At 42.5% G+C, this 24,150-nt stretch overlaps 1 protein-coding gene across 4 annotated transcripts in view; it reads left to right on the top strand.

Annotated features, from left to right (window-relative positions):
* Positions 1-2,326: 2,326 nt before the first annotated feature.
* The window catches only part of ect2 (epithelial cell transforming 2), a 31,033-nt gene continuing 9,209 nt past the window's right edge, over positions 2,327-24,150 (top strand). The window contains exons 1-21 of one of the 4 annotated variants that reach the window (XM_055861139.1): positions 2,327-2,761; positions 3,693-3,851; positions 4,001-4,080; positions 5,288-5,383; positions 5,972-6,154; positions 6,822-6,911; positions 7,045-7,152; positions 9,515-9,588; positions 10,162-10,292; positions 10,468-10,583; positions 10,963-11,025; positions 11,468-11,693; positions 12,658-12,782; positions 13,895-14,014; positions 14,242-14,310; positions 14,389-14,499; positions 14,706-14,802; positions 15,742-15,823; positions 15,959-16,037; positions 19,843-19,962; positions 21,070-21,208. In XM_055861139.1, coding sequence (XP_055717114.1) covers positions 3,722-3,851; positions 4,001-4,080; positions 5,288-5,383; positions 5,972-6,154; positions 6,822-6,911; positions 7,045-7,152; positions 9,515-9,588; positions 10,162-10,292; positions 10,468-10,583; positions 10,963-11,025; positions 11,468-11,693; positions 12,658-12,782; positions 13,895-14,014; positions 14,242-14,310; positions 14,389-14,499; positions 14,706-14,802; positions 15,742-15,823; positions 15,959-16,037; positions 19,843-19,962; positions 21,070-21,208 — 2,239 coding nt within the window. In that variant the 5' untranslated portion in view covers positions 2,327-2,761; positions 3,693-3,721. The remainder of the gene's footprint in view (positions 2,762-3,692; positions 3,852-4,000; positions 4,081-5,287; positions 5,384-5,971; positions 6,155-6,821; positions 6,912-7,044; positions 7,153-9,514; positions 9,589-10,161; positions 10,293-10,467; positions 10,584-10,962; positions 11,026-11,467; positions 11,694-12,657; positions 12,783-13,894; positions 14,015-14,241; positions 14,311-14,388; positions 14,500-14,705; positions 14,803-15,741; positions 15,824-15,958; positions 16,038-19,842; positions 19,963-21,069; positions 21,209-24,150) is intronic. The other 3 variants (XM_055861141.1, XM_055861140.1, XM_055861142.1) reach the window with 3 other exon arrangements.

Below are 24,150 nucleotides of genomic sequence, written 5' to 3'. Positions count from 1 at the left end.
TTATTTATTAATGCTCTTTTGTCAGTAAACAATGGGGTTTCAGGTAGCAGAATACAGCCAGCCCACTACATCATTGTAATTCCCTCAGTTGGTGACCGGTACAAAATTTTGATCTGCTTTCTTCTCCCGAGATTAAATTATATTTTAAAAACAAGCACATAAAGTTTTAAATGCTCAAGATATCTAGTCTCTGGCACCAGTTACATGAAAGAAATTATGAAAATAGCATTATTTATAGCACTTGAAAATGATGTCTAAAAACATATATTCTTTCTCTCAGAATCATTCATTTTCACCAAAAGCATTAACCTAAACCTGCCACTCTAAGTGCATCAACAGATTTCTTTACATAACTGTTATGCAACATATTTTTTAGATTAAAAGATGTGATCTTCGTAGGCCAAATTTCCTTGCTGGTGAGTATCATATAGATGTACATTTCATGCTGTTTTGCATTGCCTTTCACTTATCTTTTAATTTCCATTGGCATATACACTACTAGGGCATATCTTAGCACTAGCTCCACTTCAATAAAGTGTTCCAAAAAAAATATTGTGTAGTGTCCTGGACCTTTTCAAAAAGGTAGTTATCACTGCAATGTGAACATTTAGTCCATCACAGCCAATCACTGCGGTAGAAATTGAGTGTGGTACAGGGAATGACAATGGCAGGGGGGTGGAGGGCAAGGCAAGGCTTTGTTGTACAATGTCTTTCAAGTTACATATGGGAATACAGGTGGAGAGAGGAGTTGACACAAAGAGCTGGAGATGTGACAGGAATACAGAAGCTGGGACTTGAGGAAAAAAGGAAAAGGAGGAAAGGGACTTGCTTGCGCTCATCACTTTGTCCTCCAGGCTTGGTGCAGGTTTCCAGAGGCTCTGTGAAGACGAACTCTGCACCGCAGCCAGAAGGGCCTGCTGGGAGGAATTAATCATGAGCATCGGCCCCAGGAACAAACTCTCAGTGATGACACCAGGGAATCTTGGGCAGTTCAAAGAGGTAGGCCTGTACTATTGGTATTTTGTCTTGAAGCCTTGTCTGGGTGCACGTCTGAGAAAGTTGATTTGCCTGAGAGGGACTGAAATGAAAACCGTAGGTTGACGCTGTCTTGTTGCTCCACACTCCTCTTCATGTAAGCCTAGAAACAGGGGAGAGGAATACATTATGTGCTAGCCTATCTCATTTGTGAATGTACAATGCACCTTTCTCAAATCAAATGTTATTGGTCATAAACATATTTAGCAGATGTTATTGCAGGTGTAGCGAAATGCTTGTGTTCCTAGCTCCAACAGTGCAGTAGTATCTAACAATTCACAATAATACATACAAATCTAAAAGTAAAAGAATGGAGTTAAGAAATATATAAATATTAGGATGAGCAATGTCGGAGTGGCATTGACTAAAATGCAGTAGAATAGAATACAGTATATAAATATAAAATTAGTAAAGCAGTATGTAAACCTTATTAAAGTGACTAGTGTCCCACTATTAAAGTGACCAGTGATTCCATGTCTATGTATATAGGGCAGCATCTTCTAAGGTCCAGTGAATAACCAGGCGATAGCCGGCTAGTGATTGCTATTTAACAGTCTGATGGCCTTGAGATAGAAGCTGTTTTTCAGTTTCTCAGTCACAGTTTTGGTGCACCTGTATTGACCTCTTCTGGGTGGTAGCAGGGAGAACAGGCTGTGGCTCGGGTGGTTGATGTCCTTGATTATCTTTTTGGCCTTCCTGTGACATTGGGTGCTGTAGGTGTCCTGGAGGGCAGGCAGTGTGCCCCTGTGGATGCGTTGGGCAGACCGCACCACCCTCTGGAGAGCCCTGCGGTTGCGGATGGTGGAGTTGCTGTACCAGGCACCGATACAGCCCGACAGGATTCTCTCTATTGTGCATCTGTAAAAGTTTGTGAGGGTCTTAGGGGCCAAGCCAAATTTCTTCAGCCTCCTGAGTTTGAAGAGGCGCTGTTGCGCCTTCTTCACCACACTGTCTGTGTGTGTGGACCATTACAGATTGTCAATGATGTGTACTGCGAGGAACTTGAAGCTTTATGTAATACTTATTAACAGCACTGTAACAGTTGGCATTTGGTAGGTTATTGGTAGGTTGCCAGCATTAGGGCAGGCTACTATCTTCGTTATTTTGGTCAACAATATTCTAGCTTGAAAAAAAACAGAGGTATGTAATATAGACGACCATTGTCCCACATCTCAATTAACTACAAGTTGCCCACGTTTATTTAGGGATTTATAATAGAAGCGGGAATTTGAAGAATCTCTGATGAAAAGGTGTGTGTGCAACATCGTAGTCAACCCGTGTCCACCGCAGTGTCAGTGGGCATCGCAGTTTGAATCCACGAGCCAGTCAGAAGCCCCACAGTGCTGCTTCCGCTCAGGCTTTCCCATTCTTGTCCAATCAGATTACAGCCGCTTCGTATGCCTTGCTTTTTGAATTCAGGTCGAGCGAACTGTTTTGTCCACGGGCGTACAATGTCCCAAACAAAATGGATTATGCAGACAAACAATTAATTCCGACAACCAAAGTTAATTTCGCGTTTTCAGTATGCATTAGATAAGATTTCAACTAGGAGTTACGCAAATATTTGTTTGTTGTACAGCAAACATATATATATTTACCTTTAGAGACAGGAATAACCTGCAGATAGCAGTGTCAATTCAGTTAGTCAACCGCTAGCTGAACTGGTCGGCTATCCAGTTTGCAACTGTCACCTGCGATTATCTTTTTGTTTTTTCCAAAGCTTTGGGTAAGTCCTTTGATGTTTCTGTTTACTTCTCCCAGCAACCATGATTATTAAGTAGCTAACTAACAATGTGCACCCTTGGCCTTGTTATCAAGCATGCTCAACAAGTGAGCTCGCGTTAATTAGTTAGCTAAAGTTGTTCAGCAGGTCGCTAGCAACACGTTGTTGGGTAATGTATATAACTACTGTTAACGTTAGCCAGCCTGCTTCGTTCAGCCTTCGACAAGTTTGTCCACTGTACGTTAACGTACACATTGTTTCTAGATAGCTAAGTAACAGCAACAACCGTGATTAACAACCGGGGATCTATGTTACTGTATTTGTACATGGCCATGGGATATTGCTTTCAACAGGAAAATTTAAAAAATCGACTGAGTATGTCTAACTTTGGGACACACTGCATAGCTAACGTTACACAGACTCCTGATGTTGTCACAATGCTAAAGTACGAATAATGTTATATGCCAAGATAGCTACCAAAAACGCTTGAAATACCCTGCCTGAATAACGATAACTAGTTATACATTTAGAACAGTAGTTGTAAGTTAGTTAGCTAACGTTAGTGGACCAACTTCTTACTTGCTCAAACCAACTTAGACATTGCACCAATGTGCACATAGCTAACGTTAGCTAACTAACAGTTACCAATATTCAGATACTGTATGTAACGTTAAATCTTAGAAAACAAACCAATCGTAATCATGTGCCTAGCTTGCTATCTTGATTCTAACGTTAACACTCAGATCAACAGCACTCATCCAAGCTAGTTTTGGCTTTGTAGCAGCACAGTCAGTTCTGGCTTTGTAGCAGCACAGTCAGTTCTAGTTCAGACTAGAACATAACATTCGTTTCCATTTTTATTCCAAGTGGTTTGGCAGTTGACACCTCACTCTCTCCTCAAGCTCTGACTCCGAACTTTTGATTGTTTGGACAGGATTGTGCCACCACCCTTGTCACACTGCCATGGCTGACAGCAGCATAGTTACTTTGGGGATGGCTCGTAGCCTGCTGGTGGACTCCTCTGTGTATGACTCCAGGTTGGCTGAGACTACTAAGGATGTATTCCTGAGTTTGGACTCTGAAGACATGGAAGGCAAGAGTTTCCCCTTCTCTCAATCAGTTGGATATTAACTTCCTTTCACCTGAGGCTGTCACTCAAAACAGGAAAGACTTCTTTCTATGATTGCTTTCACATTACCTTTGAGATTCACTGAGCCCTTAGTCCTCTGTATTCTCTTGTAGAGATGCTGCATCGTGTCGAAACCAGAGTCGTTCTTGTGGGAGAAGCTGCCAAAAATGGAGCACTTGTTAAAGCACTGCAGGTACCATGCCCTAATAGTTCTGAACACAGTTGTATGGGTTGTCATTGTGAAAACATTGCATTGTTTTGTTTCTTGTGATTGTTTTTATTGTTTTAAGGATAATGAGTCCATTGAGTCAATGTCATTACAAATACATGTGGGACTAATATAGCCTATATATTTAGCGGTCTAGCTTTGGCCAAGATGAGAAGAATCTCACCCAGGTTCTCCAGTTAAACTTCAGACTCTGTCCTGTCTGTAGCCTTTAGAGACACACTACTGCCAAAGCTTTCATAGTGAAGGCAGGACAGGAGACATGTCTGTGTGTGAGTCAGGGTAGGAGAGTGGGCAAATGTGATTTGTCTGTGAACGTGAAACAGGACAAGCCTAACTGCTGGAATAAAATGAGTTCACCCTTGAGAACAACTGAGAAACTTGTCATATCTGAAGAATAAACAGAATCTCGTTCAGGATAATGCCTCTGCATCCTTAAAAAAAACACATTTTCCACTGCCTCGTAAATCCATATTTGCATTTTTGTTTTTTTTAAACAGTATTATTCAAACATGGATATATGGTACAGTGGAGAACATTTATTTAAATATATATATATATATATATATATATATATATATATATATTGTACAGATGCATTATCCAGAATGAGATTGTTGTAATATGAGTTGGTTTGGAGGGTTTTGCAGATTTTTATAACATGCTTTAGACACATTTTCAAATTGCATTGTATTCAATGGCAAATTATGACTGCTAAATGTAACAAGCAATTTTGTCTTTGACAAAATGTTTTTTAACATTTTGGGGTATCAACTACATGCCCAGAATGACTGAAAATAAGGCTACATGTAAACATGTTTAAACTTCCCCTTTAAATGATCTATTTCGTGGGACAATCTGTACATAGATAAGTGCTGCACTGTCGGCACAAACATTTCGCTACACTCGCAATAACATCTGCAAACCATGTGTATGTAACTACTCAAATCAAATTTTATTGCTGTCACATCCGCCAACAGTTTAATCGGACTGAATTGACAAATATAAGTTTTCCTGCTGCTTTGAACTTTTAATATATCAGAACTTTCCCCCTGGATTGCACTTGACATTTGTTTGAAGTCCTTGCCTTCTGGGTTGCAAGGACACTGGCCCCTGGTTCAGAGAATTTGTCAGTTTGGTGTCGCCAGCTTGAAGTTAATGCTTAATTTTACAGGCCGTCAGAATAATGGAAGTTCCGGTGGTTAAGATTAAAGGAGGGGAACCAGGTGTTGAGGCCGGAGAGAAATTTATCAAATCTATAGTCAATATGGTATGTGTCAATATGGTATGTGTCTGTCCGGACTGTGAGTGTGTTGCATGCTTTAATGCACCAAGGGGGTGTGCATGGGCAATCACAGGGTGATTTGTGTGTAACTGCAGCAGTATCGTCACAATTACTGTTAAATGTCATATTTCTATTAACACCTGGTGTCCAAGCTAAATGTTTAACATAATGATCTAACACGTTTACACTGTTGATTACTCTAGTGCGCTGTACTCTGATGTATGGTAGTAATATTTGACCTTTTGTGTTCTTGATTCAATTTCTGCTCTTGATTCAATTTAGTGAGTTAATCAAAAACAAAATAACACCATCTGAGTGAGCACTCAATTAATTTCATACGGCATTTGGGAATGTCATCATGGTGTGCGGCAGTGTTTGTGTCTGCAAATGAAGGAACGGCTTTCAAGTACCTGAACTTCAATGTTCCTGTTTGCTCTAAACTCACCTAAATGTGCTTTATATGAGTCATTCATATTGCAATATGATATACCCCTCATAATTATAAAATTACTCCTTTTTATATCAAAACTACTTGTGTATCCCTGCTCTCATTAACAGTATTTTAATCCACAGGATATCAACGTGCCTTGCATAAAGACAGACGATGTCGAAGAGTTTGGAAACGGAGAAAACACAGAGTTTGAGACTGTGTTCGTGCTCACAGACTTTGCCTCGCCTGACTACAGCTACCTTTACAAACATGACAACCGGATCGTGGGCCCCCCGGTTGTTCTGCACTGTGCGGGACGAGAGGAGGTAAGGACAGGAGCAAATCACTCCTGTAATATTCTCACTCAATCACTCAGGGATGGCACTCAGTGCTCAGCTATGGATCATTCCTCTCAGGTTCAAGATCTGATGTTTTGACTGTTATGGTGCAATTTAGCATCTGCCTGCTACAGGAAGATGAAGTAAAATGCAGGGAAAGTTGTGCTTTGAAGTTAAATAGATTTATAGGAGGGTTTTGATTGTTCCCATGAACCCTGAGAAATGCGTCACTGTTATCTGGGTCTAAGCAGAGCACCTGCTCAACACAGTCCGATTACTGCAGAAGATGAACACACCACTGGCCACAGATCACTGCACATCTCACCAGACACCGCTCTAAGATGACACTAGATCTATGAAGGAGTAAATCACAACTCTAAAAACTGAACATGGACAGACACGGATGCAAAAGGCATGAAATATGGCCATAATATTCAGAATGAGTAATTAACTCCGGCTCTCTCTCCCCTTATCTACAGAGCCTGTTAACTTCGAGATGTTTGTGTTCTGTATAACATCACGTTTACACATGCATAGGCCGTACAGCTTTGCAACTGACCAGTAAAGCACCCCCAAAAGATTAGAACTTGATACAAGCAGTGGAGGAATGTTTTCAGTATTAGAGATTTATGAGAACCATGTTTGTTTCCCACAGCCCCTGCCATTTTCCTCTCGTCCTTTATACTCGACCACCATGCTCAACTTGTCACTGTGTTTCACTGGTTTCCGCAGTAAAGATGAAGTTGTAAGTGGAATGCATTCAAGCTGATTTTGTCATTTGTAACACTACCAAGTACCAACATGTTGGGTTTGCTTGCTATTTTGATGCTGAGAGAGATATGTTGGTGTTAAATGTCAATTTTGTTTATCCCCTGCAGAAAAACCTGGTGAATCTGGTGCATCACATGGGTGGCGCAATCCGTAAGGACTTCAGCACTAAAGTCACCCATCTCATTGCATACTCCACTCATGGCGAGAAGTACAAGGTTTGTAAAACACCCCTAACATTTCCTCCCATCTGGAAGAGCTCATGTATAAGCCTAATCCATATGATTTAGTTGCGATTGTGTGCCACCAATTTTTCCGTACTCAACTGAAGATCTTCAAACTTAGTTCCACAGCACAGTTTAAACTATCAAAACTCGCAGCGTGCTAATACACTCCCTCGTTGGTTCTTTTAAGCTGTGTTTTTGATAGATTCACCTCAGGGAGTCGCTCTTAACTCTGGATTATTTTCTTCATTACATGACATTTCACTTGCTGACTGAAATTATTTTTATTGATTCTCTGTAGTTCTGTTTGCTTTTCTCCACACCCCATCCTTTTCTGAATTGAAAGCTTAACTAGTTTCGTCATGTTTTGCTCCAGCACTTTAAACAGGAAAATTAGCTTTGTTCTCTTAACAGACAGACTGAGCTGTTTTACATCGGAAGGTGTCTTAGTGTTTAACAAAGTACAAGAATGAGAGCAGTTACAATACACATGCCTTTTTTGATCCTTAGCTTTGGAGAATAAACTTGTGACCTCTTGCAGTACCTGGTGTGTGTATGTATGTATGTATGTGTATATATATATATACTATTATATATACACATATTATATATTATATATGTATATATATATACACATATATACACTGCTCAAAAAAATAAAGGGAACACTTAAACAACACAATGTAACTCCAATTCAATCACACTTCTGTGAAATCAAACTGTCCACTTAGGAAGCAACACTGATTGACAATAAATTTCACATGCTGTTGTGCAAATGGAATAGACAAAAGGTGGAAATTATAGGCAATTAGTAAGACACCCCCAAAAAGGAATGGTTCTGCAGGTGGTGACCACACACCACTGCTCAGTTCCTATGCTTCCTGGCTGATGTTTTGGTCACTTTTGAATGCTGGCGGTGCTTTCACTCTAGTGGTAGCATGAGACGGAGTCTACAACCCACACAAGCGGCTCAGGTAGTGCAGCTCATCCAGGGTGGCACATCAATGCGAGCTGTGGCTAAAAGGTTTGTTGTGTCTGTCAGTGTAGTGTCCAGAGCATGGAGGCGCTACCAGGAGACAGGCCAGTACATCAGGAGACGTGGAGGAGGCCGTAGGAGGGCAACAACCCAGCAGCAGGACCGCTACCTCCGCCTTTGTGCAAGGAGGTGCACTGCCAGAGCCCTGCAAAATGACCTCCAGCAGGCCACAAATGTGCATGTGTCTGCTCAAACGGTCAGAAACAGACTCCATGAGGGTGGTATGAGGGCCTGACGTCCACAGGTGGGGGTTGTGCTTACATCCCAACACCGTGCAGGACGTTTGGCATTTGCCAGAGAACACCAAGATTGGCAAATTCGCCACTGGCGCCCTGTGCTCTTCACAGATGAAAGCAGGTTCACACTGAGCACATGTGACAGACGTGACATAGTCTGGAGACCCCGTGGAGAACGTTCTGCTACCTGCAACATCCTCCAGCATGACCGGTTTGGTGGTGGGTCAGTCATGGTGTGGGGTGGCATTTCTTTGTGGGGCCGCACAGCCCTCCATGTGCTCGCCAGAGGTAGCCTGACTGCCATTAGGTACCGAGATGAGATCCTCAGACCCCTTTTGAGACCATATGCTGACACATGCACATTTGTGGCCTGCTGGAGGTCATTTTGCAGGGCTCTGGCAGTGCACCTCCTTGCACAAAGGCGGAGGTAGCGGTCCTGCTGCTGGGTTGTTTCCCTCCTACGGCCTCCTCCACGTCTCCTGATGTACTGGCCTGTCTCCTGGTAGCGCCTACATGCTCTGGACACTACACTGACAGAAACAACAAACCTTTTTGCCACAGCTCGCATTGATGTGCCATCCTGGATGAACTGCACTACCTGAGCCACTTGTGTGGGTTGTAGACTCCGTCTCATGCTACCACTAGAGTGAAAGCACCGCCAGCATTCAAAAGTGTCCAAAACATCAGCCAGGAAGCATAGGAACTGAGAAGTGGTCTGTGGTCACCACCTGCAGAACCATTCCTTTTTTGGGGGTGTCTTACTAATTGCCAATAATTTCCACCTTTTCTCTATTCCATTTGCACAACAGCATGTGAAATTTATTGTCAATCAGTGTTGCTTCCTAAGTGGACAGTTTGATTTCACAGAAGTGTGATTGACTTGGAGTTACATTGTGTTGTTTAAGTGTTCCCTTTATTTTTTTGAGCAGTGTATATATATATATATAAATATTATATATGTGTATATATATACACCCATAACCACCCTATGCTGCGGTTAATGTTACAGCGGGCCAGTAACCTCAATACACATTTCTAAACAATCAATCATTCTCCTAATGTGACGTGTACCTGTTTCTTGTAGCTTGCTGTGTGTATGGGCACACCCATCCTCACCCCAACATGGATCCATAAGGCCTGGGAGCATAGAGATGATGTGTAAGTACCTCCTCATGGACCTGATTGTGGTCTTCACATTCATGTTTGTACATCAACTTATACTATTGTATGCAAAACATTAGGAACACCTTCCTAATATTGAGTTGCACCCCCTCTTCCCTCAGAACAGTCTCAATTTGTCAGGGCATGGGCTGTGCAAGTGTTGGTAGCGTTCCACGGGGAAGCTGGCTCATGTTGACTTCATTGCTTCCGACAGTTGTCGAGTTGGCTAGATATCCTTTGGGTGGTGGACAATTCTTGATACACACAGGAAACTGTTGAGCGTTAACCCAGCAGCGTTGCCGTTCTTGACACAGACTGGTGCGCATGGCACCTACTAACATGCCCAGTTCAAAGGCACTTGCATGTTTTGTCACCCTCTGAATGGCACACATAACCAATCCATGCCTCAATTGTCTCAAGGCTTAAAAACTGTTATTTAACCTGTCTCCTCCCCTTCATAGCTTTCACATGGATTCACTTGGTCAGTCTGTCATGGAAAAAGTAGGTGTTCTTAATGTTTTGTATACTCAGTGTACAAGCATAGGTTCTGACAACCACCTGTTCCTACAGTAAGTTCCATGCTGGAGATGAAGAGTTCCGCACAGAGTTCAAAGTTCCCCCCTTTCAAGACTGTGTGCTGAGCTTCCTGGGCTTCTCAGACGAAGACAAGACCAACATGGAGGAAAGGACAGTCAAACATGGTATTGGCCTGAGATCTTGCTGATTCGTTGGACCGTTTCAGTTTTTTTAATTCTTTGATTTGTTATGTCTTTACAAAAGCTGCTCTGCATGCACATACTCCTCTTCAATAGTATTTTATTTTTATGGAGTCCTTTTGGAGTTTCTAAAACCTTAATCCTAATGTGTTTCTCTTAGGCGGCAGCTACCTGGAGGTTGGAGATGAGAAGTGCACTCACATGGTAGTGGAGGAGAACTCTGTTAAGGAACTGCCATTCGTCCCGTCAAAGAGACTTTATGTTGTCAAACAGGAGGTGAGCACTTCAATGTAGTAGATCTCAGCTTACGTCACTGAACTGGGGGGAGGCAGATATAAACATTTAATTTTTTTTAAACATATGAACAGTTTGTCTGACTGAAGCATACTACCTAAAATTCAGGCATTTATGCACCTAAAATTAATGCATTTTTCTAATACGTTGGCACTGTCGAGTCTTGGAAAATAAGCATTGTTATTTTTCTAAACAGTATGTAAAATAAGCATTTCTATTCAATGTGTTTAGTTGTATTGATATACTGACTTGGATGGATCAATATTTTATTTTCCTTTCGACTAGGCATGTAATTTGAACAGATAGTCAACACTGGTGTTCCCTGCCTTGTATCAATACTCTGTTTCTTTGACTGTTCAAGTGGTTCTGGGGGAGCATACAGATGGATGCCAGAGCAGGGGAGTCCATGTACTTCTATGAGAAGGTAAGTTCTGTCTGAGTCAGTCAGATATATGCAGAAATCTCTACAGTGGAATGAACAATGCTGATATTCTATACCTGTGTCGCACACATCCTCACGAGTCTCCCTCTTTTGTGTGAGTGAAGTGAGCTAGGAAAATCAAAAACACTTTGTCCCAACTCAGAATCAAATAGGCCCCACAAAATGATTTAGTTGCTGTGATAGAAAGTTTTTCTGCATTTTTCAAAGTCTCAGCATGTAGTCTTGCAAACCATCTTAACAATTTTATCGAACTATTATATAAATCTGAGTATTCCCAATTGTAGTATTGTTTGCATGTAAACGTAGTCCGTACACTTCCACGTCACTGCTTTGCGTAATAAACTAGGTGAAATTATCGGGGTGGGGGGGTTCTCATACACCTTCATCCGTCATGCCCATGTTTCTGCTACTCTCCTGCTCTCAGATGGACAGTCCTGTGATGAAGAAGGCCGTGTCCCTGCTGTCCCTCAACACACCCAACAGTAACCGGAAGAGGAGGCGTCTGAGGGACACTCTGGCCCAGCTCACCAAGGAGACGGAGATCTCCCCCTTCCCTCCCCCCCGCAAGAGGCCTTCTGCCGAGCACTCCCTGTCCATTGGTTCTCTGCTGGACATCTCCAACACCCCAGAGACCTGCAAGACCCTGGCAGGTGAGAGGAGCCATAGTCACTCATAATCAGCCATACGTCATGTCACAGTTCTGGGAACACTTTGACGGTTGTTAATAAGCCCCTCTGTCCTCGTTAAAAGTTATTGCAGGCAAAAAGAGACAGGGTTTATAGCATAATTAGTGTCTCATGTCAGTTGTAATCAGGGCCCTGTCATAGACTGTGGGGACAGTCACTGCTGGTCGCAGAGGGAGGCAGGGAGAAGCAACACGCTCTGCTATTCTGTTTGAACCCCCTCCCCAATGAGACTGAACACCCTGTCTTTCAGAGAACAGTGTAGAGCGCAGCAGGCGTATGAGGGTATGTGCTGAGACCAGCAGGCAGAGGAGGATGAGGAGTGCCAGAGAGAGGCGTAGGGGGGCAGACCAAGAGTGGACCTTCCACTGCACTAGCACCCCTACCCCTCAGCAGGAGACCGGCACACTAGAGGACCTCCCATGCACCCAGCCGGCCCAGGCCACAGAGACCGAGGAGGCTTCATGGATGGACTCGTCCCAGGAGTCACTCTATCTTAGCGCAGGCCAGGAGAAGACAGGTCACTCAGTTGAACTGTCACTGTGGTGGAATCTGATTTTGCATGATATTAGAAACTGTATAAGAAGTTTTTTTTAGTGCTGTCTTGCTGATCAAAGAGGAAGAATAGTATATTGATTGTTAAATCCCGGAGAGTTGATTTGAGGGTGAGATGATATGAAGGGGTGCGATGGTATGAAATACACTTGTTGCCTACTCAAAACGATTCTCGCTAGCTAAGACAAAAACCCAACGCTTCCACAGAGTAGCTCTCACTTTGCATGTCAGAAAATATTTTCTTATTTCCTCAACTATGAGACATACAGGAAGTCAAAAAGTACAGAAGTTCTGGATTGTGTATTGTCGAAGAAAACATGTTTTTCTCCACTGTCTCAATCAATATTCACTTCTCGACTCTCTGGCACTTTCCCAGAACACTCCCGGCCGTCGAAGAGCTCTACACCTGCTGTCCTGAAGCAGTCTGCAAGATGGCAGGTCTCCAAGGAGTTATACCAGACAGAGAGCAACTATGTGGATATTCTCACCACAGTCATGCAGGTTTGTTGCTGCTGCTGTGGACATGGGGCTCACATAACACCACCGGGGATGCTAGGGTCCTTATCAGGCTGTCCCACCGGTGCCTGAGTCCAGTGACCATTGGGGGAGAAAATGAATAGGATTATGAGCGTCAGGACTGTCAGCAAGGCAGGCAGGCTCCCACTCACACCACACCACTCACTCTGTTGCTCATCGATCCAAGCCTCAGGCCTTTCCTTGTCTCATTGCTCCCACTTTGGCAGCTCTCCATCTCTCTCTGCTTGCTATAGCATTACTATGATACCAGTAGAATGGAATGTCCTCGCTCACTCTCTGGTTAAGCAAACATCACTATGCCAAAAATAATGTACCCACTCCTTGGCTCACTCCCCCCTAAGTCACCTGTGCTTACTTTCACCCACGCCTGGTCACCCACCACCAGTCTGAAGACGTAACCAGTAGTATTGTGTCCTCTGCCCCATGCCCACTACACCATGCCAGCTCAGATGAGACAGATGGCAGGCCTCACATCAAATGGTCTTTAACACTGACTGCTGACAGGTCGACCTCATGTCCACTGCCTTCTGAAGTTCGCCGATAAGCTGGCCTGCCAAGAGTGGGCTTGAATACTAATTTTCCATTATGATTCACACATGTTGGGCGCTCCTTAAAATGTGTTTTTTTAGAACAAATTGTAATTAAAAGCCATTTGGAGCCTTTTTTATACCTTTTACAGGGAAAGCTGAATATAGCTTAGCTAGGTCACAGGGATTTTAATGGGATTAATTCCTTTTAGTTGATTATATTAAAGACCTATTGTTTGGGTGTTTTAAGTCTTCAATTAGATGGGAAGGGAGGTTAGCTTGTTATATTTAATACATACCTGCACTCTAAATATTTTTATCTTCCCCAATGCTGAAAATAGATTTACTGTCTACGTTTTTATGACATTCTGGTTGTAATATTCAGTCTGAAATAGTGAGGCCTTATCTAAACCACTTGTTTCACAGCCAGTTGGTTGACTTCTCCACCCATGCATAAGTCAATGGTACCATCTGTATTGGGGTGTGTGTATTGGTTTAGGGAATAGTGGGATCTTGGCTGTGTCTCACCTGAAATGTCTGTTCCTATAGTTGTTCAAACTCCCCCTGGAAAAGGAAGACCAAGTTGGAGGACCCATTTTGGCTCAGGAAGAAATTAAGACCATCTTTGGCAGCATCCCAGAGATCTATGATGTACACACCAGGATAAAGGTAAGCACTTCTCTCCTGGAAATGTCCAAGGTTTGTATTTATTTTTTATTTATCTTTAGCAAGTCAGTTACGAACAAATTCTTATTTACAATGACGGCCTACCCCGGCCAAACTTGGAGGACGCTGGGCCAATTGTGCGTCGCCCTAATGACCTGAACAAGAGTTCAGTCTGCAGTAGTCATCTAAAGGCCCTCTGTGTGTCTCTGCTTATTGGGTTGTTTTGACAGGCCGATCTGGAAGAGCTGGTTATGGACTGGTCTGAGGACAAGAGTGTCGGGGACATCATTCTCAAATACGTGAGTATAACAAGCCTTTGTTCTGACTGTTGTATTTAGACATTTTGGACATTCTGACTGTTCCTTTCTCTCTGTCAGTCTAGAGACCTGGTGAAGGCTTACCCACCATTCGTCAACTTCTTTGAGATGAGCAAGGATACGATAGTGAGGTGTGAGAAGCAGAAGCCACGTTTCCATGCTTTCCTCAAGGTATGTGAGACTATGTACATTCGTCTATACATCCATGTGAGTGTGGGTTTTGAAGTTACCATATGCCTCATGTTAAAGATCATTCATTTCTCATCTCTTTATGTGAAGTAAGCTTTGAGAAACTCTGTGTGAGCATGTTTATATGAGTAGTTTGCGACATCTGTCAGGTCTCCTCTCCTTCAACATTAGTGGTTTCTTGCCTCCAGATCAATCAGTCAAAGCCCGAGTGTGGGCGGCAGAAACTGGTGGAGCTTCTGATTCGCCCCGTGCAGAGACTGCCAAGCGTTGCCCTCCTTCTCAACGGTAGACTACACCACACACTGCTCACACTTGACAGCCACATGTTGAGCCACATGCTACAAATGTGCTATGATAGAAGTACTAATTGCAATGCATTCTCCTCAGCTGCAGTATGAAGAAGTGTTGCATGGTAACGTGAAACTGTGGTACTTTTTAGATACTACAACATGAAAAACGGTTCAGTTGTAGAATCTCTGTTACTTTCGGTACTTCTATCAAATGTGTCTCATGCCGTAAACAGACTGAGCGGATCGTATCTGTCAATTTGTCTGAATTCTCTCAAGGCAGTACTAGGCTTAGTTTCTTGCGCATGCAATGGGGAGTCAGCTTTAAGCAATCACGGGAAACACTTTGAAAGCACTTCTGATGGCCCTTGTTAAAAAGACCAGCTTTCCATCACAACCTGATTTATTTTTCAACTCCTAAAAAAACTAGCGCAAACTGCACTTTTTTGAAACAGTATCAGCATAGTGCTCCGCAATTCGACGTGACTGCATACGGGAGACTGGGGCTGAATGAAATTTGATGTGATTTTAAATGTAACACAGATCAATTGTAACAGGTAGGCAGGCCTACATTACATTTACTGTGTTGCACTTTTTTTTGAGAAATTTAAGTCATAAATATGTTGCTAACTAATAAGTTGTAACTAGTTTAGCCTTCCACCAAAAAATTCTCCCCGCCTTTTTTTTTTGCCGTGGCATCGTTTTGGTATCGAGTATCGTGATACTAAACCTGGTATCGAATTCAAAATTCTGTTATCGTGACAACACTAGTATGAAGAGTGCTTGATTTGCAACTGAAGTGTCATAAAGGAAAAATATGCACCTCTCCTTTATCCACTGTTTATAAATTTGTCCTTGTCATATCAGTTTGCCGTTGACTTTTCATTATTCTATCAATTATGTATGTTATTGTCCATTGACCCCATCCATGCTGCAGATATTAAGAAGCACACTGCCGAAGACAACCCTGACAAAATCACTTTGGAGAAGGCAATCGAATCACTCAAGGAAGTTATGACGTGAGTCAACTGCATTTCCAGCAATGCCTGAAGCATTTTGTTGTAATGAAGTTGAAGCCTCATCCATTATCCCTCACATTTACATAAAATGATTATAGTATCAGTTGGCTAAACTGAATGCATTTTATCCCCCAGTCATATAAACGAGGACAAGAGAAAGACAGAGGGACAGAAGCAGATCTTTGATGTTGTCTATGAAGTTGACGGCTGCCCTGTAAGTTTGTGTATTTCGTCACTAGAATGTGGCAAGCTTTGTTGAGCCTGTAAATCTGTAAATGGCTGTCCTCCAGCACAATAACGGCCAGGCTTCTCCCTATGCGTTCAGGCTGATACCCATATTTCAAATTTCCCTGGGATGCAGTTTTTGCACTGTTCAATCCATATGTTTATCTTGTAATGCATGGCTTATTGTGTATGTTTCAAGTTACATTCTGGATAGAATTTATGTTGCGCTGTGTGTTTAGTGAACCAAGCCATTCTTCAGTGTTCTGGTGTCCTGTTTTGAGGTGATCATAGTGGACTTGAGTTGGTACTAGAGGGAGTGAATTGGTACACCTCTGGCTCTGGGCTGTGAGGATAGCTCTTATCTGGATTTGGTTAAGCAGAGCTAGGGCTGTTACGGTGACCATATTAATGCCACATATTAAGTCACGACTGCTGTCAAATTCCACGGTCACGGTAACTAGGCTTCTCCAAAACTGAGCTCTGATGCCACTGATGGTCATTAGTAGTCTACCAAACTTGCTAACTGTCAGTCACTAATGGCCGGTACTCAGCACCCTGGTCCCTCTAATCATTCTGACATCAATGCAAATCGAAAATCAAACCAAACACATTCAGCGTTTTGAGAGGAATAGGATTGTCTGTTGCGCTGAGAGAGCCAGCTCCTCATAGCTGGTTGATGCATGGAATGAAATCGGTGTTCCTATAAGCCCATTTTGCGCTACATTTTTATAGGCTATGCAATTGAGTGAGAACTGAGTTTTGATGGCCTCTATTAAAAAGAGGATCCCATCAGCTTTCCATAGGCAAGGCCTACTATATACACTGCTCAAAAAAATAAAGGGAACACTTAAACAACACAATGTAACTCCAAGTCAATCACACTTCTGTGAAATCAAACTATCCACTTAGGAAGCAACACTGATTGACAATAAATTTCACATGCTGTTGTGTAAATGGAATAGACAACAGGTGGAAATTATAGGCAATTAGCAAGACACCCCCAAAAAAGGAATGGTTCTGCAGGTGGTGATCACACACCACTTCTCAGTTCCTATACTTCCTGGCTGATGTTTTGGTCACTTTTGAATGCTGGCGGTGCTTTCACTCTAGTGGTAGCATGAGACGGAGTCTACAACCCACACAAGTGGCTCAGGTAGTGCAGTTCATCCAGGATGGCACATCAATGCGAGCTGTGGCAAGAAGGTTTGCTGTGTCTGTCAGCGTAGTGTCCAGAGCATGGAGGCGCTACCAGGAGACGTGGAGGAGGCCGTAGGAGGGCAACAACCCAGCAGCAGGACCGCTACCTCCACCTTTGTTCACGGAGGAGCACTGCCAGAGCCCTGCAAAATGACCTCCAGCAGGCCACAAATGTGCATTTGTGTAGTCCACAGCCATTTGGCATAGCCAGATCAGGGCCTAACATAAAGACGACTCAGAATATGCTGTTCTGTCTTCTGAAATAGGCCACATTTTCTTCATATCATGTTTCTTTAGACCTGTCTAATAGAAAGCATGAGCTGGTGCACAAACAAGAGAGAATTATTTATTGTGGAGGTGCTGACTAACAGTGAAATAAACTGGAAGCTATCAAAATAGTTTCACACATTGTATATACACTACCGGTCAAAAGTTTTAGAACACCTACTCATTCAAGGGTTTTTCTTTATTTTTTACTATTTTCTACATTGTAGAATAATAGTGAAGACATCACAACTATGAAATAATGTAGTAACCAAGAAGGTGTTACACAAATCAAAATATATTTCAAATAGCCACACTTTGCCTTGACGGCTTTGCATACTCTTGGCATTCTCAACAGCTTCATGAGGTAGTCCTCTGGAATTCATTTCAGTTAACAGGTGTGCCGCCCTAAGTTAATTTGTGGGATTTCTTTCCTTAATGCATTTGAGAAAATAATTTGTGTTGTGACAAGTTAGGGGGGTATAAGGACTTGGTCTTTTATTTGGTAAAGTCCATATTATGGCAAGAACAGCTCAAATAAGCTAAGAAATGACACTCCATTACTTGGAGGTCAGTCAAGACGGAAAATGTCAAGAACTTAGAACATTTCTTAAGTGTAGGCGCAAAAACCATCAAGCGCAGTGAAGAAACGGGCTCTCACGAGCACCGCCACAGGAATGGAAGACCCAGAGTTGCCTCTGCTGCAGAGGATAAGTTAATTAGTTACCAGCCTCAGAAATTGCAGCCCAAATAAATGCTTCAGATTTCAAGTAACAGACATATCTCAACATCAACTGTTCAGAGGAGACTGTGTGAATCATGGTCGAATTGCTGCAAAGAAACCACTACTAAAGGACACTACTAAGAAGAGACTTGCTTGGGCCAAGAAACACGAGGAATGGACATTAGACTGGTGGAAATTTGTCCTTTCGGTCTGATGAGTCCAAATTTGAGATTTTTGGTTTGAATCTTTGTGAGATGCGGTGTGTGTGAACGGATTATCTCTGCATGTGTAGTTCCCACCGTGAAGCATGGAGGAGGTGTGATGATTTGGGGGTGCTTTGCTGGTGACACTGTCTGTGACTTATTTAGAATTCAAGGCACACTTAACCAGCATGGCTACCACAGCATTCTGCAGCGATACGACATCCCATCTGGTTTGAGCTTAGTGGGACTATCATTTGTTTTTCAACAGGACAATGACCCAACACACCTCCAGGCTGTGTAAGGGCTATTTGACCAAGAAGGAGAGTGAGGGAGTGCTGCAACAGATGACCTGGCCTTCACAATCCACTGACCTCAACCCAATTTAGATGGTTTGGGATGAGTCGGACCACAGAGTGAAGGAAAAGCAGCCAACAAGTGCTCAGCGAATGTGGGAACTCCTTCAAGATTGTTGGAAAAGCATTCCAGCTGAAGCTGGTTGAGAGAATGCTAAGAGTTTGCAAAGTTGTCAAGGCAAGGGGTGGCTATTTTGAAGAATCTCAAATATATTTTGATTTTACAATTTTTGGTTACATGATTTCGTACGTAATTTCATAGTTTGTCTTCACTATTCTACATGTAGAAAATTGTAAAGATAAAGAAACCCTTGAATGAGTAGGTGTTCTAAAACTTTTGACCGGTACTGCATATTAACTCCCAGTCATTTATTTAACCAATAAATGACTGGGAGTTTATACATATGGAGTGTACTACTCTCTTTTTGTTTCTTTAGACCTGTCTAAATAAATCATGGATTTACTGTGATGGTGTAGGCTATGTATTAAATTATTAGACTTTTTATAATGTAGATGTTCCCAAGGTTCGCATCAGTGGATTGTAGGCTATGCGTGGAAGCCGGCGGCGTTTAACGTAAGTTAATTAACAGTCAATTACCGTGAGACCAGCAGTTATTTGTATGACAATCACCGGCTGACAATTTTGTGACCGCCACAGCCCCAAGCAGAGCATCGAAATGAATAAGCAGTGAAATTACCAATCTTTAGTTTTAGACCCATTTTATTCCAATTATGGCCCTTTAAAGATGGAATCTGCAGTAGCGGGGAACAGTGCCACCATTATTGTTTTTATTGCGGGGCTGGCAGCATGGTAAAAAATGTTTGCAGTACATATTGTGCTCTATTGCCCGTGCAATGGGAAAATATGTTTTCGTTGACTGCAGTAACTTTGTTGTAATATCGCAAACGAACGTGGCAGTTTCACTACTAAGGATTCCAGCTTTAAATGAGGCCTGTGATTGAATCATGAAGGTATCTCTGGTGATTATTTATTCACAAATGGCTGCTGGATGTCTTTGGTTGAGTGTGATATTCATCCTTTTCTCTTTTTAGGCCAACCTGCTCTCGTCGCACCGCAGCCTGGTCCACAGGGTGGAGACCATCGCCCTGGGAGACAAACCCTGTGACCGAGGCGAAAATGTCACACTCTTTCTCTTCAACGACTGTCTCGAGGTAACGCCCACATCAATTAAATAATACCAAAAGTGCAAACCCGCCCAACTGGCACGCCAGACGAGCTCTATGAAATACTGAAAATATTTGAAAGGGGGAAAACCTACCATTTGAACTGTCGTCTTGCCCACATGCCATCTTATTGTGACATGGCTTTAGATTGTACAACTTTACAATACAGCCCAAATGCTCTCCAAGTTAACACCATCGCTCATTTTCACTATCTTGCCATACCAGCTACTCCCCTTGCCGTCCTCTCACCCTCCCCCTCATTATGAAATCTTTGGAATTTGAAATGCTTAAATGGAGATTGTTGGAGAAAAAAATAAGTGAATTATTTATCGATGTGCGATATATCGTTGCTGACAGTTTCTTATCGCGCTCCTAATTAGTGAAGTGTTCCATTAGTATGGGGGTGAGCAATCAAACCCAGAATGGGTGAGGCGTCCTGATTCAGGAGAGTCAAAGAAGACTGGTAATGAGGATGGGGAGAGCAGGGGCTGCACTCTTGAATTATTCATTGATTAACTCCTCTGTATTCAGATCTCCACTCCCCTCTGCCCGATAGATATCACCCTGCCTTCATGGGACAGATGCAAACCTCCGCCCCGGCCCCCACACCGGCCATTTAAACGCATGCTAATGACTGGAACCTTTTGCCTTTTATAAGAGGCCCTATTGATTTGTCACTGCATAACCTCTATCACCCCTCCCCCTGAGGGGACACATACTTCAGATATGAAGTATGTAGTAAAGATAAGTCTTTTATTTGTCAAAGATTATATTATAAAAATCACCAAAATATAAGCTAGACAGGGACATTTTAAATTCTAAAAACAATGAATTTAGTATTTGATTTTATGTTTGAGTAAAAAACAAATCATGGAAACATTTTAACGAACAGCGTGCAATTAGCTTTAAATGTATCTTGACTTCATGGAGAAATGTGTAGAATTGCAAGAAATTGCCTTAACATTTAAAAAATCTCTACATCGCCAAGATGGGGGACTCTAAAAGTTTCTCAAATTCAGACTGGCCGACTGCACCCATTGCCACACCCACCACCTAAGTCCCTTTTTGATTCAGAATTTTTGTCTGTATTTGCAGATTGCCAGGAAGAGACATAAGGTGATCAGCACATTCAGGAGTCCTCTGGGCCAGACGCGGCCTGCAGCCCAACTCAAACACATCACCCTCATGCCTCTGTCCCAGATCAGGAGGGTCTTGGACCTGCAGGATACAGAGGGTGAGTGAGCCCCAGCTCCTGGCATGTTCGGAACTACGTAACAGACAGTGCTTAACCCCCTTGATACAATGTCCGCGCCCCCGAAGAAGTCTAATTGGCATAATAATAATGCAAAACCTAAAAAATCTGTCAGTTTAAGCTATAGATGTTTTTTTGGGATCTGCGGTGAAAGGTGACAGAGCTAGAGCGGTGTTTGTCAGACTGAGATCTAAAATCGATCTTCTCACAAAATCGTCTGTAGTGTCCAGACGGGTTTGGCCTTCAAACTATTGTGACCCCTTTATGGAAAGATGAGTCTCTCACGAACACGATGGTGTTCTCCGTTTTGAAGTCGGTACAGCCGATCTGACAACTTCTGTCTGTAGCGTACGAACAGCTCAGGCTACACACTAATAAAACCCCCAAACTATTGTGACCCCTCTATGGAAAGATGAGACATACGTACACGTTGGTTGTTTTGCTCTTGGACGCCCACAGTTCTCACAAGACTCATCTGAAGGTCCCCCAGTATCAGTTGAAAAAAATAATGGAAGTACTGTATACAGTGTATTCTGAAAGTATTCAGACTCCTTGACTTTTTCCACATTACATTACAGCCTTATTATAAAATGTATCCTCTTTTTTTTTCTCCAATCTGCCCCATAATGACAAAGCAAAAACCGGTTTTTAGAGATGTGCTAATTTATTACAAATACAAAACTGAATTATCACATTTACGTACGTTTTCAGACCCTTTACTTAGTATTTTGTTGAAGCACCTTTTTGGCAGCGATTTCCGCCTCGAGTCTTTTTGGGTATGATGCTACAAGCTTGGCACATCTGTATTTGGGGAGTTTCTCCCGTTCTTCTCTGCAGATCATCTCAAGCTCTGTCAGGTTGAATGGGGAGTGTTGCTGCGCAGCAATTTTCAGGTCTCCAGAGATGTTCAAGTCCGGGCTCTGGCTTTGTGTTTAGAATCGTCCTGTTGGAAGGTGAACCTTTTCCCCAGTCTGAGGTCCTGAGTGCTCTGGACCACATGGTGTGATTTTTGCTCTGACATGCACTGTCAACTGTGGGACCTTTTTATATAGACTGGTGTGTGCCTTTCCAAATAATGTCAAATCAATTGAATTTAACACAGGTGGACTCCAATCAAGTGTTAGAAACATCTCAAGGATCATCAATGGAAACAGGATGCACCTGAACTCAATTTTGAGTCTCTTAGCAAAGGGTCTGATACTTATGTAAATAAGGTATTTCAGTCTTGTATTTCTTAATACATTTTCAAAAATGTTTTTGTCATTATGGGATATTGTGTGTGTATATTGATTGGAGGGGGGGGGGGTATTTAATACATTTTAGAATAAGGCTGTAATGTAACAAAAGGTGGGGAAGGGGTCTGAATACTTTCCGAATGCACTGTATATGGAGACTGTTAAGTGCCAGAAATAAGGGGTTAAATACATGTCAAAACCATTGCAAATGTTCCCTGATCTTCCTTATCTCTCAGATAAGAGGACAGACACTTCAGAACAAACTTCCTTTAGATCTTTTTTTGGGGGGGGGTGGTATCTGTTTCATGTAGTGAATCTGTTATTCAATGTGTTTGTATGGGCTTATACTGTAGCAGTAAGGCCCCCCCCCCCCCCCAAATATGATATATTTATATCACACACACACACAATTTCTAACAGATGCCTCACAAGTCCTCAACTGGCAGCTTCATTAAATAGTACCCGCAAAACACCAATCTCAACGTCAACAGTGAAGAGGCGACTCCAGGATGCTGGCCTTCTAGACAGAGTTCCTCTTTCCAATGTCTGTGTTCTTTTGCCCATCTTAATATTTTATTTTTATTTGCCAGTCTGAGAGATGGCTTTTTCTTTGCAACTCTGCCTAGGAAGGCCAGCATCCCCGAGTCGCCTCTTCACTGTTAACTAGACACTCTAATGTACTTGTCCTCTTGCTCAGTTATGCACTGGGGCCTCCCACTCCTCTCTCTATTCTGGTTAGAACCAGTTTGCGCTGTTCTGTGAAGGGAGTACACAGCGTTGTACGAGTCTTCAGTTTCATGGCAATTTCTCGCATGGAATAGCCTTCATTTCTCAGAACAAGAATAGACTGACGAGTTTCAGAAGAAAGTTATTTGTTTCTGGCCATTTTGAGCCTTTAATCGAACCCACAAATGCTGATGCTCAGGATACTCAACTAGTCTAAAGGCCAGTTTTATTGCTGCTTTAATCAGAACAACAGTTTACAGCTGTGCTAACATAATTGCAAAAGGGTTTTCTAATGATCAATTAGCCTTTTAAAATGATCAACTTGGATTAGCTAACACGACGTGCCATTGGAACACAGGAGTGATGGTTGCTGATAATGGGCCTCTGTACACCTATGTAGATATTCCATAAAAAATCTGCCGTTTCCAGCTACAATAGTCATTTACAACATTAACAATATCTACACTGTATTTCTGATCAATTTGACATTTTAATGGACAAAGAATGAGCTTTTCTTTAAAAAAAAACAAGGGCATTTCTAAGTGACCCCAAACTTTTGAACCTGTGTGTTTGTGTGGATGGATATATGTATGGATATCTCTCTCAATTCTAAATGAAGTAGCTAAGTGATCCTTAGTATGAACTTTTCCATATAGCTATAGCTTAGTAGAACCCCCCCCCCCGCGGCTTAGACATGGCTTAGACTCTTGTGGGTGAACGTTATTATTAAGCAACAGGACCGTGCTGGTTTGTGTGATTGTTTCGGGTGAATATGGTATTCTCTGAGCATGTTTATTGCTAATTCTGTCCTTGTCTCCCCCTGTATCCTTTTGGTCATGTGAAATCTCGTTCATAAGCATACTGGATAGCCTAATGTTGGGAGTCAACAGTAAGTGTCTGATATGACAGTCCAGACATAATCAAGTAAACATCTCTCCTCTCTCCCACTAGCAGTGACTCGGC

This window comes from Salvelinus fontinalis, chromosome 14 (genome assembly GCF_029448725.1).
Source record: "Salvelinus fontinalis isolate EN_2023a chromosome 14, ASM2944872v1, whole genome shotgun sequence".
Classification (NCBI taxonomy): Eukaryota; Metazoa; Chordata; class Actinopteri; order Salmoniformes; family Salmonidae; genus Salvelinus; species Salvelinus fontinalis.
This window is presented reverse-complemented; position numbering and strand designations above follow the sequence as displayed.